This window comes from Falco biarmicus, chromosome 7, assembly GCF_023638135.1.
Source record: "Falco biarmicus isolate bFalBia1 chromosome 7, bFalBia1.pri, whole genome shotgun sequence".
Taxonomy (NCBI): domain Eukaryota; kingdom Metazoa; phylum Chordata; class Aves; order Falconiformes; family Falconidae; genus Falco; species Falco biarmicus.
Window position 1 is genome coordinate 24,498,067 of NC_079294.1, and position 17,257 is coordinate 24,515,323.

General features: G+C 39.7%; 1 protein-coding gene across 2 annotated transcripts in view; it reads right to left on the minus strand.

Moving 5' to 3' along the window:
- Nucleotides 1-17,257, minus strand: part of SLC1A2 (solute carrier family 1 member 2) — a 99,436-nt gene that overhangs the window by 10,461 nt on the left and 71,718 nt on the right. For both annotated transcript variants that reach the window (XM_056346892.1, XM_056346891.1), the window contains exons 7-10: nt 15,916-16,149; nt 12,223-12,417; nt 9,221-9,355; nt 2,056-2,287 (exon numbers count right to left, since the gene is read on the minus strand). In XM_056346892.1, coding sequence (XP_056202867.1) covers nt 2,056-2,287; nt 9,221-9,355; nt 12,223-12,417; nt 15,916-16,149 — 796 coding nt within the window. The remainder of the gene's footprint in view (nt 1-2,055; nt 2,288-9,220; nt 9,356-12,222; nt 12,418-15,915; nt 16,150-17,257) is intronic.

Below are 17,257 nucleotides of genomic sequence, written 5' to 3' on the forward strand. Positions count from 1 at the left end.
CAGATCCTATACTATGTTTCTTTTGCTACTCTAACACTTGGGAGCTATAGACCACTTGAACATGATCCAAATGCTTTGCAAACGTCAGCATACATTCATAGTTTATAAAGTAGACTGTAAGATCACATCCTTTTGGCAGCTTGCAGACAGACACATGGACAAGACAAGTGACCTGCTCAAAGTCAGCCTTATGCTGAATCCAGTAAACCCTGGCTCATCGCATGAGTTTAAATGTGCAAAATGAGATTGCAAGCAGAACAAACCTAAAACAATGAAAAAGGACAAACACTTCCAGCTCATGAATCACTGTCACCAAATTTTAATGAAAGGGTGGGCTTAGGTTGCCACACTACACTGTTAATCCATGTTTAAGAGCTGAGCTACTGCCTCGACTGAGGGAAATTATAAAAGAAAATGAAGGAGAAAAGAAAGTGCAAGCATTGCATCAACGGGCTACTACTTTCTAGACTGACTTGGATGTCTGTGCAAATCTAAGAGATATTATGAGATAAAATTATCAGTATTCAGTTCCATGAACTGAATATTCAGACTGATATATGGTAGCTGAATTTGTCTTATAACCCACTGAAATTAGCGGAGTCTATTTCACTGAAAAAGTTTTCTGAAAGTTCCAGAAGAATTTAACCCAAAAGTGCGTGTGTGCACATACTTATTTTTAATGACAAAAAAAAAAAAAATTATCAAATGAGACCCTTCTTTTCAGGGAGTTTCTTTTTTCCTTGAAATTTTTATCTATTCTGCATTCTTTTCTATTTTGAGAAGTACAGTTTAGTTTAAACATGTATTCTCTTTCCATTTCAGATTTTCTTTTCTTTTTTCTCATGAAAATATAGTGAGTCAGAAAAGGAAAGGGCCAGAAGGAAGTGTTTGTTTTCACTTAAAATAATCATGTTATTAAAAACTTGGAGGAAAATTGAGGATAAGATAAAAGTTTTTTCTTTCCTGAATTCAGTATTAATTTTTCCCCTGGAAATGCAGGCTTGGCCTGACATTATCTAGAAGCATTAGAAAACAATATATGCTAAAGAACATTTCCATCCAGGCTGGAGACAGGTGAAAGTGACAGAATAGGATTTATATTTCCAGCATACATAGTGATCTGCTAATGGACTTAGCGTAGGCATTCACAGCTGAGATACTGGCTTAGTTGTGGCAACTGGAAGATGCAAGAGAATCTGTTTGGATGAATGGCTAAGGTAGGCTCACTGGCAAATTCACTGTGTCAAAGACAGTGTGCAGGATCAGATCAAAATATTAATAAATAAATATTAAAATATTACAAAATTAAAAGTTCCAGCTTGTTTACTCTCTTTTCCAAAACTGTTGTCTTGATTTTAAAGTGTCCTGTCCTAGTGGTGGGTGCTTAGTTAAGTTTTAACCACTAACCTCCCCAACTGTTTTCTCATTCAACTAGTAGGGTTTGTCAAGCTCACTTTGCTCTGATCAAGACATTATTATTACTATTAATAATCCATGTTAGTTACAGCAAGGATTAGAGAGAGAATACAACGTTTGTGTCTTAATGACTTGGGAACAATCACAGAAGCAAAGCGTAAGCATGCTGTATGAGTGCAGCAGCATTCTGATGCTAAAGTGCATTCAACATGTCCATCTCTGAACAGCATATCATGAAGGCAGTCAGCAAATGACAACACCTGTATCTGAATTGCAGCTATTCTTCATTTGGGTTGGCAATTTAAGTTCTCTGTTGCCATAGAAAATTAAGTAAATGTCCATAGAAGGTGATGCCATATTCTCTGCGTCTTGGCATATTCCATAATACGCTGCATCTTGCCTTTTGATATGTAAACAATGCACATGATTTTTTCCCCTCAAATGACAACTTTTAGGAAGAGTGCAAAAAAACATCTTTTGAACTGCTCAAACTCATTCAAAATGTCTGGGGTTCATGGACCTTGTTGTCACATTGTTATTTGCAGAACGATTTGAAAAATACATGCAGGTTAAAAATAAGATAAAATAAAGCATGCAGTGCTATATACATGTCTCAATATCCATAAATGTGAAAGGTACCTTGCACTCATCTACTATGACTGAGTTGTGAGCTGCAAAAACGCATTGGTTTGAGTTGTTTTCCCTATGATTTTTCATGTCGTCATAGATTGACTGAGTCTTGGTCATTTCAATGTCTTCGTGCCCTTTATGATGGGAATCAATGGTGTCAAGTTCTGCCTTGGAAAGGTGGTAGACAATGCCAGCACCGAAAGAATCCCCCACTACATTGACAGACGTCCTCATCCGGTCCCTATAAAAGAAGCAAAAGGCAGAGGCTGAATGGCATGAGAGGAAGAAAAAGTAGGGCACGGCAGCCCTGTTAATGTTACAGTTACTGCATTTATTTCAGAAAGTTTAAGGCGCCTTCAGAACAGAAAGATGGGAGCTTTCAAGTGAAATTGAAAAAGCTTACTTTCCCAAGGGACTTGTTCAGACAGGGAGGATGTGCAAACTCCCATGTCCCAGCTGCTCATACTCATGGATTTTGGCAAAGAACTTGTGCTAGAGACACAGCCAAGCTGCGGAGCTGTGCTTGACTAAGATCTCCCCAGTGCCTGCTTCTGGAGCTGGAGGTTTCAATTTCAGGGTGTCAGGCTCACATTGCCCTTTGTTTTATCTAAATTTTTCAGAGTACTGCATTTAAATGCAGCCAGAGAAAAGGATTTTGGGTCTGATGAAGTGTTCTCATTTCTGGGCCTGTCCCTTTATTCTTAGTGAGCAAACTACGGGGAAAAAACGTCTGAAATATCTCCACACGGCTCAGGCCACTGAAGTTCTTCTCCTGGCACCATCTTCACAGACGGTCATCTGTCAGCATGGCAGCATGCCTGCTCACACTGCTGTATGCCAAAGCTCAGCATATGCGCCAACCAAATATAGGTCATGGCCTACAAAATGATGAGCCTGTGACAGCATTTCAGTAACAAGTGCCCCTCGTTGTAGGAGGGTGCCAACAGAGGCTCACATGCTTCATTACAAGGAAATGTGTTTGTTGGCACTTACTGGACAGGATGCCGCTGGACAGACACGCCATCTTTCTCCTGTCTTGTCTTTAGAGCGTGGCTTTATCTGTCAGCAGTGAACTCATGGTTGTGGGTTTTCCCTGATTTCAGAATTCTGCCCCAAACCTGCCCAAAACTCTGCAAAAATGGAAGATGGTCTTACAGAGCGCTGCAGGACTATGGGCTTCTGTTATCTCGCCTGTGGCAGGTAGGCTGTATTACAGATGTCAAAATCATTTACAGTCTAATTTGCCTCTTTATATCTGAACTAAACATAAGACTCCTAAATATCTTCTGACTGAGGACTGCAATTTAAAGCTACTGCAGCAACTAAGTTTAGCTTTGTCAAATAGGTCAGGGAAGCAATTACACCGATTAATTCTCAGAGGTATATCCACAAAGACTCATTTACATAAATTAGGCAGGTTGAATACTGCGGACATTTGCCAAGTGACAGAAAAGCCAGCATGAAAGACTTCATTTCCCGTGACAGCCATTAATTTGAAAACACCCTTTCTAGTATTCCTAGTACTATCTTCATGTGACATCCCCTTTTCCTGAGAAAAAAACCACCCTAAATATATAAACCCAAACTGGTAAACATTCATTACACATTCCTATTCATGGCCATACAAACTTGTGAGCCCTTTTCAGCATCTGTCCTCTAAATATCTGCAAATCTTCATTTCCCAGCTGTAGAACTGTATTCCCTTTCAAGTTTCTCCCTCTCTGCATTATCGTACTTACATGGAGTTTGTGGTGTAGTATTTTAACTGAAAAAGTTAATTTTTATTTTTCTGTCATCAAAAGAATACCCAGAGGGGAAAAAAACCCTCCAATAATCCCCCTGAAAACCAAGCAAACCAACAACCCATAGGAGGAAAACATCCTTCCAGTTTTTCTTCGCACAAATGAAATGCTTTATATAGTTTCTCATCCTGTGCCTGTGAAGAGTGTTTTAAACCTGGTCAGAGTGGCAGAAAAGGAAGATACGACTTTCTGAGCATAATTTTTAATTAAGATCATTAAATTTACTGAACCTGGGAACATAGCCCTGCAAAAAGAACACCTGCTTAATTATTTTTTTTTGTATGAGTGGTATTAAATTTTGAAAGGATTCGCTGATGCCAAGCAACGGATAGTATAGGATGCCAAAAAAACAAGGTGGAGAGAATACGTAAATATAATTGAGGTACAATTCAAACTCTGAAAGGGTCATTTGAGGAGATGCTCCAGCCCATAGGCATGCACTACTCACCAAGAGATTCAGCAATGCAAACCGCACAGTGCTGCAGAACACGCTATACCGAGTGAACCAAAGTAAACAAGTAAATTTCCTTACAACCAAAAGGACAAAGTTTTGGCTCTCAGGAGTCAACAGCGAAGTGCCACTGACCTGTTTCGGGCCAAAAAACATCCTAAGAAGAATAAAGAAGACTGTACTTACTCCTTTGTTCAAAACAACCAACGGATTAATTCCAGCTATGCTGCAACAATGTTAACAAAATCAATGTGGGAAAGTTGCAGTCTAGTAAATGACTTGCCCCAACACAGCTATTTCTGCATTGTCCGTAACAACTTCTGAGAGGAATAATGGGACTGAAAGTCAAACTTCTCTCTCAAAAGCCAACTCAATGTCTGGTAAGAATGGGCCTTGGAATAACTGGGAAGCAATTCTTTAAATCCTGATAAGGGTTAATGCCTGGTTTCCTCAAACTGGCATAAATCAGAAGAACTGGAAGCTTAACAATGTAGATGAAAGGAAGAGAAACTAGAACTGAATCAAGCCATGACATCAATCATGTTATTAATGTCATAGTACCTATATATCATGCTAGTATGCAAAAAAGTTACTCCAGTTCCCTGAAAGCTTGAAAACCCAGTATATCAACCTTACTAGACCTTTGAAAGGAGATTAAAATCTTAGCACAGCTGCTAAACCAAAGACCAGGTGACATGCTTAACTTGCTTTACCTCTTTGCCATGACAGGAAAGAGCTCCTGGTTTATATAACTTAATTTGATTTCTGTAAGGCCCTGTTCATAACATTCAGACATCAATTTAGTCAGACTATTCTGAATTTAGATCTAAGCCAAGGAACAGAGTCAGAACTCAAACAATCTTTTCTGAGTTACTGAATGAAGGTTTAAATACCAGATCAGCTGTCCAAGCCCATTTTCTCTAATTCCTCTCTTCACAGCAAAATACCACTGTATTTGAGGTTGTGCTATGATATTCGCTAAGCTTGTTAGTCTCACATCTGGAAAGTGGCCAGCTTCTGGCTAGAGTAAAAGAGGCTGGTTTTAGTCCAGCTGTTGGCATATAACTACTGTCCTATTAAATGTCACTGCTGTGTTGTATTTAGTTTTAAACTGAGAAACGAAGAGAGTTGTGAAATCTTGGGAAACTTGCCTGATGAAAGAGCTCATGCTGTGTATGTATGTATGCATGGGAGGGGGAAAGGTTGAGCAACCTAATCTCTAGATATTGGAGAGGCGTGAGAAGAAATTGATACAGAAAATTTTTGGCTCCGATTTGAAGGAGAGAGTGCCAATTTTAATAACAACCAAAAGTCAGCTTTGTGTTACACCACGACCAAATTGTGCAAAACTGACTTTGGTAAGACCACAGTTTCAGAAGACGATAGTGTTGCAAAAATCAATCGATGTTCTGACATTTTCTTTCATCAGAAATATTGTGACACTCAAAGTATGAAATGAGTAGAGTAGAGAAGGTACTCAATGACTTTTCCACCTCACTCCTCACCCCCAACACTCCAGCCACACCGCCCAAGTTGCAGAAGGCAAATGACAGGCCTGGGAGAATGAAGAACTGCCTGCTGTAGGAGAAGATCAGGTTCAAGACCATCTAAGGAACCTGAAGGTGCACAAGTCCGTGGGACCTGATGACGTGCATCCACAGGTCCTAGGGGATCTGGCTAAACCACTGTACATCATATTTGAGAAGTCATGGTAGTCCGGTGAAGTTCCCATGCACTGGAACAGCAGAAGCGTAACTCCCATTTTTGACAAGGCTTAAAAATAAGGAAGACTCAGGAAACTACAGGCCAGTCAGTTTCACCTCAGTGCCTGGCCAGACCATGGAAAAGATCCTCCTGGAAACTATGCTAAAGCACACGGAAAATAAGGTGACTGGTGACAGCCTTTAGCACCTAAAGGGGCTGACAAGAAATCTGGAGAGGGACTTTTTACAAGGGCATGTCATGATAGGACAAGAAGTAACGGTTTTGAACTGAAAGAGGGTAGATTTGGATTACATATTAGGAAGAAATTCTTTACCATGAGGGCGGTGAGGCACTGGCACAGGCTGCCCAGAGCAGCTGTGGATGCCCCATCCCTGGCAGTGTTCCAGGCCAGGCTGGACGGGGCTTTGAGCAACCTGGTCTGGTGGAAGGTGTCCCTGCCCGTGGCAGGGGGATTGAAACTAGACGATTTTTAAGCTCCCTTCTAGCCCAACCCAGCCTATGATCCTATGATTTTCTTAAAGGTTTTCATTATCTGAAATTAAAATGTTGTAAGAGAGCCATTCTAAATATTTCTACATGGCTGGTTGCATTTACACACTGGTTCCAGAAAACTGGCTGGAATTGGGTCTTAAATATTTTACTAACTTTCTCTTCTACATTCTACTAGAAGTACTGATGTAATGTTAGTTGATGATAATGAAATGGAAGACAACATTTATAAGTAAAGAAAACATATTTTTATGACCTTTCATTTCCAATATTGTTTAGGTCTGGTTTCTGTGCCCAAATATTTGTGCAAAAGCTGGCTTGTGTGCCTTCTCTCAACATCAGCAATGTCAGCAGTGACATTTCCCATAGCTCATTAGATCGTCACGGCTACCACAACACAACCACTGGAAGATTGAAAATAAACCTATTAGCTGTTAAACATATGTTAATTAGCACAACAATCTTGTAACTTCACAGCACTAGGGGCATGACACAGAGCTTTCCGCCTCCTTTTTTATCGCTTTTCCCTTTTCCCGCTACCTTTCAAATCTGAATCATGCTGCAGTTGCACTGCTTATTGTTAGGCCAGAAGGATCCAAACCCAACTGTTTGTGCTGAAAGGTTCTTTTGCCTGGCATTTGTTTTGGAAAAATACCTTGAAACATTTATTTTAGAAGTACTGTCCTTCCTATAGTTACATTCATCACCGCTACATCTCCACATTACAGATGTTTTTATTTCCTAAGCAGGGTTGGATCAGCCAGTAGTAACAATGCTGCTGAAGCCAAGCCTGACATGCAGCACTTGACTAGTGGATCAGAACTGCTGGTCAGCTTACAGCTCTGAGGTTTGCTAGTGTGGGCAGAGCTTCTCAGTCCACAGGAATATTTTTAAATGACATTTCCCTAAAAAAACAAACAAACCACAGGCTCCTTTTGCACACCCTCCTACCAGCTGCAGAAACCTACCTATTTGCCTTACTTTGAGAGCCAGCAAAAACATGTACTTAAAATGAGTATGCACCTCCCTTTTGCTCTCCTCCTCCCATCTGCAGATTCCTATGCCACTTTCCTGTTTTCAACCATGACTTCATAAATATAATAAACCCACAGAATATCACATTCTTCCCTATGCCAGCTGTACTCTGACTGCTGAACCCTGCCTCATTTCACCATTCTGAGTCATAATATCATGATAGTCAGTTATATATAAAATATGTAAGTCATCTTTTCCCTTCGCCTTCCCAAGCTGTAAATTCCTCTTTTATTTTTCACTGAAGCAGAAATCAGAGCTGTGTCCTATTCTTCACAACTCTTGGTGACGAGATAGGTAACAACAGATAGAGTGTAGCAGTAGATCCAAGATACATGTTGGAGAACTGACCAGGTTCTTGTATTCTTCTCAATATGCCAAAAGATAATGACAGAAAATTAATTTTCTATTTTATCTTCACATTCTCAACTCTGCTATTCCTTCTTGCATCATTTTAGTAGTGTACCTGGGACTGAAAGCTACCACAACTGGGCAGTTGAGGCTGCTAGTGTAGGAGGAAATGCACAAATAGTACAAAGTGGTACTGACTTCTCCCCTTCTGGGCATCACAGCTGGCACAACAGAAACATACGTCTTTACTACGTAAAAGAACATTAGAGGAGAGATGGCTGTTGACCAGAATATACTGTCCTGAGGCAGACTGTATAATATATTGTTTATATAAATATATGTACATACATATAAACAATATAATATAAAAATATAAATAATATATAAATATAAATAATAAAAATAAACATAAACAATATATAGACAATGAAAAAGCCTACAGAGGCCAGTACAACTTAGAGCATACTGAGTCCCTGTCAGCTCTGCGCAGGTGACAGTTATCCTCATTGTCGAATGACAACATGAGAAAGGATGTGGCCTGGCATACGCTCTGTCTATATTTACAGCTTCTGTATTCAAATGTTGAAGAACAAAAGCCTTGGAAAACTATCTGTGGGTTAGCTGTTTCTTGTTGGAGGACCTGCAATGGCACTGAAGGAATTTGATCCTTGGAAATGCAAGTCAGCTCTTCCAGTCTGAGGGATCTGTCAGTAAAATCAAACTAGGGAAGGACCTTCTCCCTCTCTCTGCTTTCTTATTTGTCTTTGGTTTACATCCTGTCCTAGAACAGTTTCTTTCTTAAAACTCTTTTACCTTCTTACGTACAAAATGAAGCAGAGTTTCCCCACTACAAGCATAAAACATTTGATGCTATGAGTGCCCAAATCACCGTATAACTTGCTGACAACATCCTGATGGAACCTGCATTTTTCAGCATTTGTCCTTAATTTTAGACCATAACCATAAGAAACAGAAAGAGGAATGCAAAGATCAGAAAATGGCTGTTGAGCTATGTCTAAGATTGGAGAGGCATCATCAGGAAGAAGAAAATATATGTGCATGAGCCCAAGGGTCTTACAAGAAGATCCTGATTTCATAGAAACTGACTTCAGTAGCTCTGTAACAGTTTGTTCCAGCTGAGAAGCTGCTTTCAGTGTCTCCTACTTCATCAAATAACCTATTCCCTCCTTTGCTATATATACAGTGAGAGTATATAACACAGGAGAGTGTTATAGTTCTTTAAGATAAATGGCTGAAAAGCACTACAGAGAAGCATTACTTCACCACTTTTTCTGCACTGAGCAGTGGAGTCAGCACAACTTACAAAAGCCAGTCAACAGCGACAAGCAAACTGATGTCCTGGGTAGGGAGACCCACTGCAGTAAGGATCAGAAGCATAGTGACAAGTCCCGCGCTGGGAATACTGGCAGCTCCAACACTTGCAAGGGTGGCGGTCAAACTGCAAAAACAAAAATCAAATGCAGTAATAGGAAGAGAAATATATGCCTTCAATGCATACTCATGATTATTAGGAAGGTCTTATTTTTAATGAACTCTTCCCAGAAAACTAATGACTATATGATAACTCACGGTAATCTCAGGCCATAGTTTTCACGCTTGTGTTTCTCCAAAAATACATATTAGGTGAGATCAAATCTATGGGGTTTGTTCTGAGAGTTGTAAGAGAGTTTCATGAGAGTTTTAAGTTCTTAAGTTGTAAGTATCATATTCAAATCTTTGACCTGGTGGTGTTTTCTGAGCTCTACCACCACATCCAGGGTGCTGAATTCTGGACTTTGATCATCCAGATTTGCTGAAGTTTGGTGGCTACAGGTTGAATTTTCAGGGTGGTTCATTTCTGTTTATTTATGGTAATTGAAGACTCAATTGTGAAGTAATGGCTGAGAGAAAGTCGCTATTACAAAGTACAAAAGAGTAAAAGTCTTTGCACCCAAAACTCCCACAGTAAAAGCCACTGGAGTACCAAACCTAGATACAAATAACCCTAGATGAAAAAGCAAAATTCATCTGATTGCTTCATGAATCCAAACCTGTCTTGGTTTTTGCCTCTCTTATTTTTTGATTAAGACCAGTAGAGTGAATGTATGTGCTCCAAATGTTTGTAAAAATACAACACAGACTGTAACAAATATCAACAAAATTGGGCAGTCCTACTAAGGATGGAAAACAAATTTGTCAGAGACGAAGCAAGGGGAGAAAACAGGGAAGAGAAGGAGAGGGAGAGGTAGGGATAGGAAAAAGGAGAAAGGAAGAAAGAAGAAGGAAAAAGGAAAACTGAGAAAGGAAAAAAAGGAAAAAGGAAAAAAGGAAAAAGTAGAAAGTTATTTCTGTCTTGTCAAACACAGAGATCAGTAACACTGTTGTACTTCTGTGGGTGTACCCAACAAATCTGAAAGTGATTCCAACACAGAAGTAGGGGAAACAGGTCTCTGTGGGGGAAACTCCTCAACCATTACTTCTGAGCTAATCTATGAAGATGTTAGCTTGATTTAGAGCTGGCAGATGGCTCGATCTGACCCAGACAATCCAGGTTGCAGTGTGTTTGTCAGGTGTCTGGGTTAGAGTGCAACCTGGCCTACTGAACACCCAGACAGGTCCAGCAGGTATGCAGGCAGGACGCTCTGCTCTGCCATCAGGCTCTGCGCACAGTGCCAGCTCCTCAAACACTTCCAGCCTGAGCTAGTAAGGGACTGCTTCCAAGCTCCGTGAGGAAATGCTCCTGCCAGCCTCCCCACAGCAGGAATGAATCTAGCCCTGTTCAGGTCTAAACAGTCTGGCTCAGCCACCATTTCCAATATCACCCTCTCCCAAAGAAAACAGGAAATCAGAGGATCTACATGACCAATATGAAGTAACTAGGGCTGGTCAAGGCTAATTAAGTCTTTGTTAGTTTATGTCTGGGTCACTTGAATATCCTCAGTATCACAAAGTGGATTTGGCAGACAAAACCTAATAACCTGTCATTCATTTGTATTGCCACCTCAAGCAACAGTTCTTGTCATACTGATGTAGCAAAAATGCTATACTGCATGAAGAGAAGAACCAATGGTTTTCTTACAGGTAGCTCAAAGTTGCCGCCTGCTTAGTAAATGTAAGTCACAAAGCTGGCTACATCAGCTTTGAAACGGTGAAATCAGGAAGAGCTAAGATGTCAGTCCCTCAGAGGAGAAGAGGAGGAACCTGGGTTCAAGCCTACCAAATCCGTTGACGACAGCTGACTCCTGACTTGAATTTCCCTGGTCTCAATTTAGTTTAATATGTGGCACATCTGAAATGACCGTTTTCAGTCTTAGCAGAAAATACACATCATGCAGGTCTAGCACCTACCTGCATTAGAAGCAGCCTTGAACCTTTTACAAATGTTGGCTTTACTATTTCAGGGGTTGGGGCAGGAAGTAAAGAAATGGAAAATGTGGAACTAGTATAGCTGGGCAAGAAACAGCATTAGCCAGCCCTCTGCAGGAGTTTCTTTACTGTTAAAAGAAAGGTGAGTGGCTAAAAACTACACAAAGGTGGCAAACTTGGCAGCCTTCACTTGTGGTTTTCATTTTAACTTTTCAAAATGTTAGGCCTGGTGTCTTCATCAAGTTTTCCACTGCAAATTAACTTCAGCGGCAGCAGTCATAACACTGCCATTGTTTTTTATTAGTAGCCCTACCTAATAAGTCTTAAAACTCCATTACAGTAAACAGTCTTCAATCACTCTTACCCAATTTTAATGGGTACTTTCCTTTGTCCTTCCAGACACTCAGTCCTAGATATGACAATTTGATATGAAAACACTAGAGATATTTGCTGGCTTAGAAAGAAAATGTCTGGGAGTATCCAGACCATGCTGCACACAATCTCACCCCCAGGCTAGGTTATTTTCAATCCATTTTGCTTGCTGTTCACCAAAATCACAGAAAAAATGCAGGCAAACATAAATACATGGATACATTTCACAGGTACACCTTTTTCTTCCAATGTATATAAACAGATACATTCTAGAAAGTTAATGCCTCATGTATTGCTTGTAGCAACCCTCTACACTAAAAAAAGGTATTGCATTGACAGAGAATACTGTATTTCACCTTGTATTGTCAACAGCAAAACTGTAAAAGAACACCAGCGTGCACTAAACTGCAAATGATAGAAAACACATGTCACCAGAGAATCAGCACCTACGTCTATGACATTCCTTTGCACATCATTATTAGAAATCCATGGATTTCACGGTGAATCACAGTTACTGAGAAGATATCCAACCCAAAACTCCCATTTTACAGTCTGCAGGACCAAAGCCTACAAGTACTTTGAACTGACCTCACAGTAACTATCTGTCCTCCATCCAGCTCAATTCCATTCATCTGTGCTATGAAGATGGCAGCCACAGCTTCATAAAGGGCAGTTCCATCCATGTTAATCGTTGCTCCAACGGGAAGAACAAACCTTGTTACACGCTTATCAATGCCTAGATTTTCTTCAAGACACCGGAATGTGACAGGTAATGTTCCAGCACTGAAGGAGAGAAAGCAGAAAAGTAGAGAAGACATAATTACAATATAATATATACACATAAGGGAGCAAAGTCAGAAATTCTGCTATCATTGTTTACATCTTCTACTTCCATCTTCTGCTGTGATTCAAGCCTCTTTTTTACTAAATTTTTAATTAAGCTGGAGGTGGGACTGAGGCCAAGACACGAACATGACCTGAAGTAGTGATGAGAGCTTGAGAGAGCGTAGATGAATTTTTGACACTCATTTATTAATTACTTCTTGCATTTTGTTCAAAAAGGCAAGTTCCAGATTTTTTCTGATGGACAGAACTATGAGTGTAGGGACAAATCCTGAATTTCTTCGATTGCAAATTTGCTCTGAACAGAGAAATCAGTGTCACATTAAGGAAAGAGAAAGCCAGGCAAGAAGACACAACCCATGGAGTTCCTGGCACTGGAGGACAGGAAAGGACATGCAACACAGCTGGATGGCTGGAACTGAGGAACAGCTCCTTGCACAGATCCACAGCGCTTCGCCTTTGTGAGGGTAGTTCAGACTACTACATTCACTTGCTCAAAACAAAACACCTTCAACACTGCTGAAAACAGAACATACTCTTTTTCCTTGTAGATACAAATACCTTCTACTTCTTCCCTTCCCTACCAGGTCTGCCTGCCTCAGGCTTGCAACAAGCATGAAACCCAACACAGGACACAGGTTCCTTCCTTTTCTGTTACCTCTGAGCTCAAATCCACCACTCGGTGGAGAACATCCATTGTGGTTTATTTGCTTTTCTTCACCTGAGTTGGCAAAATTTCTCAAAGGTTTCCACTATTGTATCCCACTTATTCTGGTGTCATTACCCCTACAAAAATACTAATTTGCTCATAGAAGAGTAAAGGACTAGACTCACCAAATTTTCTGTTACTTGCTGCACCATACTGTTGCTAGTGCCTTGCAGCTTGAGGGTCATCCCAACTCATTCATTCATCCACTACCATAGAGATGCTTTTGGGTACAAAAAATGTAATCTTTCCATTTTACAGATAACTAAACCATGGAATAGGGAGATTAAGGAACAATTGAGACACCTAACTATAAAAATGTAGCGTCATAATAAACATCCTAGGTTATCTGGAACAAGCACATGACGCTGACCTATCTCAGGTGGGATCTATGGAAAACTCAAAGCCTTCTGGATTGACAGGTGCCTGAGTCACTTCCTAATGGCTCCTATTGTTGCACATCTATGGAAACATGAGTAAGAAGGTAAAAGCTTCTAGATCCCCACCCTGTGCTCAAATGACTGGACCATTCTTTGTTCACAGAAATAATTATTTTAACAGATGTCAGTTAGCCAGATACATGATAACAATCATTTGTGTTCTACCACCCTCACAAATACATTTGTAATTATGATTTATTTTACTGTGATTTTAATCATAGGTAATAAAATGCTTAAGATTCTGTGGGTTTAGCCAAATCAGACAGAATTCACACTTTCTAAAAACAATGTAGTATATTCCCTTACTCTAGCAGCTATATTTATAGCTGATCGCAGAAAATACCTAGCGAGCAATTAACCAGTAACTACTGGTCAGTTTTCAAGCAAATTCCTGGACCACTTTGCCTCCTACAGCAAAGACATTCCTGTATCTTCTTCAAAGAAAAATAGAATAGAAAATGCAGTTCACTGACACATATTGAAACTCGGTCAGATAAGGTCCTTTTTCTTCAAAAATACAAGTCCAACCTTACCTTTACTGTTACAAATCAGATCATCAGCACAAGTTGTGTACCAGTCATGGCCTGCCACTGTTGCAATGAACACCAGCGGGCTCAGCAGGCAGGGACTATGCAAATATCTTCCCCCTTCAGTTCTGCCACCATGAGCAAGGACATGTGGGCAGGCCATGGAGACAATATTTCTTTATTAGAAGAGCACAATATGTGGATGCCTTCCGTGATTCCTCAGCCTAGCCAAAAAGCTTTAATAAGTCCCTGAACAGGCAACTTTCAGAGGTACCAGGTTAGACCATGCAATGGTGATTGTTGTCATGTTGTCACTTGTCTGTGATGCTATAAACTGGTCCACTTCTGTTTAGATAGTAATTCAGATCTGGATAACAATCAGGTGGTAAAGCTAGTACCCAGGTAAATCTATATGCTGGAATCACTTAGAATCCCCTATGTTTTTCCATTTTGGTACTCCATCAGAAAAACATTACACCACACTAAAAAAGAAAACCCACAAATGTGTGTAGACACTGTACATTTTTTATTGAAAATCTAAATGGAAACTCAAACACTTCAATAAACAAAAGCCTTAGGGAAACTGTGGTTTAGTGAACCTCCTGGCCAGACTGTATCTCTTATAATCCCACACTGTTTATCACAGAGCCACAGAATTGCTGAGGTTGGAAGGCACCTCTGGAGGTCACCAATTCTAACCACTTTGCTCAAGGCAGGGGCAGCCAGGGCAGGTTGCTCCACACCGTGCCCAGACAGGCTTTGGTCATCTCCAGGGATAAAGACTCCACAACTCCTCTGGGCAACCTGTGCCAACATTCAACCACTGTCACAGTAAATCACAATAAAAAGATTTTTTTTGTGTTCAGAAGGATTTTCTTGCATTTCAGTTTGTGCTCACTGCCTCTCAATGTGTCACCAGGCACCACTGAAGAAAGCCTTGCTTCATCTTCTACACACTATCCCATAATATATATATGCACATCAGTAAGGTCCCCCCATAGCCTTTTGTTCAATACGGGAGAAATTGCTCAGCAGAGTGGTTTGGGTTGACCCAAAGAAGCAAATGAATTACAGATCTTCCAAAGCATTCCTGAAATCAAAATTGCTCAGTTTTCTGATGGTCAGTTTTGAACTAGGCTTTTTTGTTTTCACTTCTTTAATTCAAACGGAAGATTAATTTTCTTCAGAAATAAAACATTAATGAAAAACACTTTAAAATTTAACTGAAAAATATTTTCAGCCCAAGATCTACTGACTGTTCCAATGCAAAGCATCAATTTATTACTGAGAGCCAAGTTGCCTACACAATGAGTCTAAAATGCTCAGCTCTTCAATGAAGTTCCCTTACTGTGCCAAAAAGACGAAATAATAAAATGAGAAGTTTTTTCATTTCTTTCTTGAAACCTAGCACTGTTTTGCTTTTGTTTTTTTTTCCCAATGCAACAATACTGGTCTTAAATAAAATTATCACTGTTTTCTAATTGAGGAAACAAGTACAGGCATAATACAATTTGCATTTGGCCAATGCCCGAAAAAAACAAAAAAATGGGTCTCCCAACTCTGGAGTCAGTTGTACCTCTCTCAAAAATCCGGATGGTATGTGCTTATTTTTATTTATTTCAACATGGCTGGATTAAAAATAGTTTTTATTCAATGGCATAAAATGATTTTGCAATGACGGTCAGAACAGCAGATGTATTATCTCTATAAACAGCAGCTAATAATCTGCTAAAATATAAAGCAAGCTGTTATTTCCCAAGTATACCTGGAAGCTGTGCCTAGTGCGGTGATCCATGCCTGGAAAATCCCAGCAAGGAACGAAAATGGGCTTTTCCTTGTTATCACAAAGTAGAGCAGAGGCAGGAAGATCCCTCCGTGGATGAGAAGACCCACAATCACAGTGACCATGTACATGCCAAGTTGTCTAGCAACTACTTCTAAGTCCTTAATTGCAATGATTTTTCCACAGATGAGGCAAGCAATGCCTAAAGGGGAATACCTGGAGAGAGGGAACAAGCATAAACAGAACTAGTCTTTGCAGCATAGTCGTAATTGTGCTTAACAGAGTACAGACTCGAGAAAGTGTAGGGGGCTCTCAGGCTCAACTCTGAGATGCAGATGAGGAATTGATGGAAATTCCATGGTTATTTTTCACATTTTTTTAAAAAATAATGGCCATCTCCAGTGAATTCCCCATCTGCTTCATTTCATTCCATCCCATCAAATGAAATATGCATTTCCTGAATAGTCTTTGATCCTGGAATAACATTGTACAAGAACACTACAATGTTACGCAGGCTTGGATCATTATGAAGAGTGATGTAGTATTTGCTCTCAATACATAACTTCTGCAACCCACTCCTTATCTAGTTTCAGGGAGTTGCGTTGTTTCAGTTAAATTATTTGTTGAGATAAATTGCTTTTATCTTGAAAGCTGCAACTATTTCCATTATGTCCTTTCAATAATTTGGACAAATGCTTTTTAGCTTATGGATTCTTCGTTACTTATGTGCTTCTCCTTCATAGGGTAGGTTTTTTGTCACTTCAGTCATGTGATTCCCCAATAGCATAAATGAAACTTTCAAATAGGATGATAATGGGTAGCACAGTTTGGTAATAAAAAAAAAATTGAAATGGATATTATTTTTTAAATGTAATAATCAGCTATAGTGAAAGTGCATGGGTCAAAGACAATATTTATACCTGCACTGATAACGGTGAGTATATTACATAATTTTAAGTGACATAAGCTGGGAGAAAGCAATGTGTATAACATACGGAGAAACAGTAAACAAAATGCCTCTCTGAAAATAAATGATAATGTATATTTTCAAAAGTGGTAGTGATTTGGATGCTTAATTAAAGACAATAAAAAGGAAACTGACTTTCAGAATAAAAGTGCTTCACGTTTTCTGTAAGAAGCATCTCATTTTCTCTCAAGCAATATGGCCAAAACCTGGAAAGCCCTCAATCACTTCAAATGCAAGGCCAGCTGTTATACCAGTTATCATAAAAAGCCATATTTCAATGAACTTGATGAAGCATCTTTCATAAAGAATTACATGGTGTCAGAGCCAGATGTCTGATCTGTTTTATGCTGGTGTAGC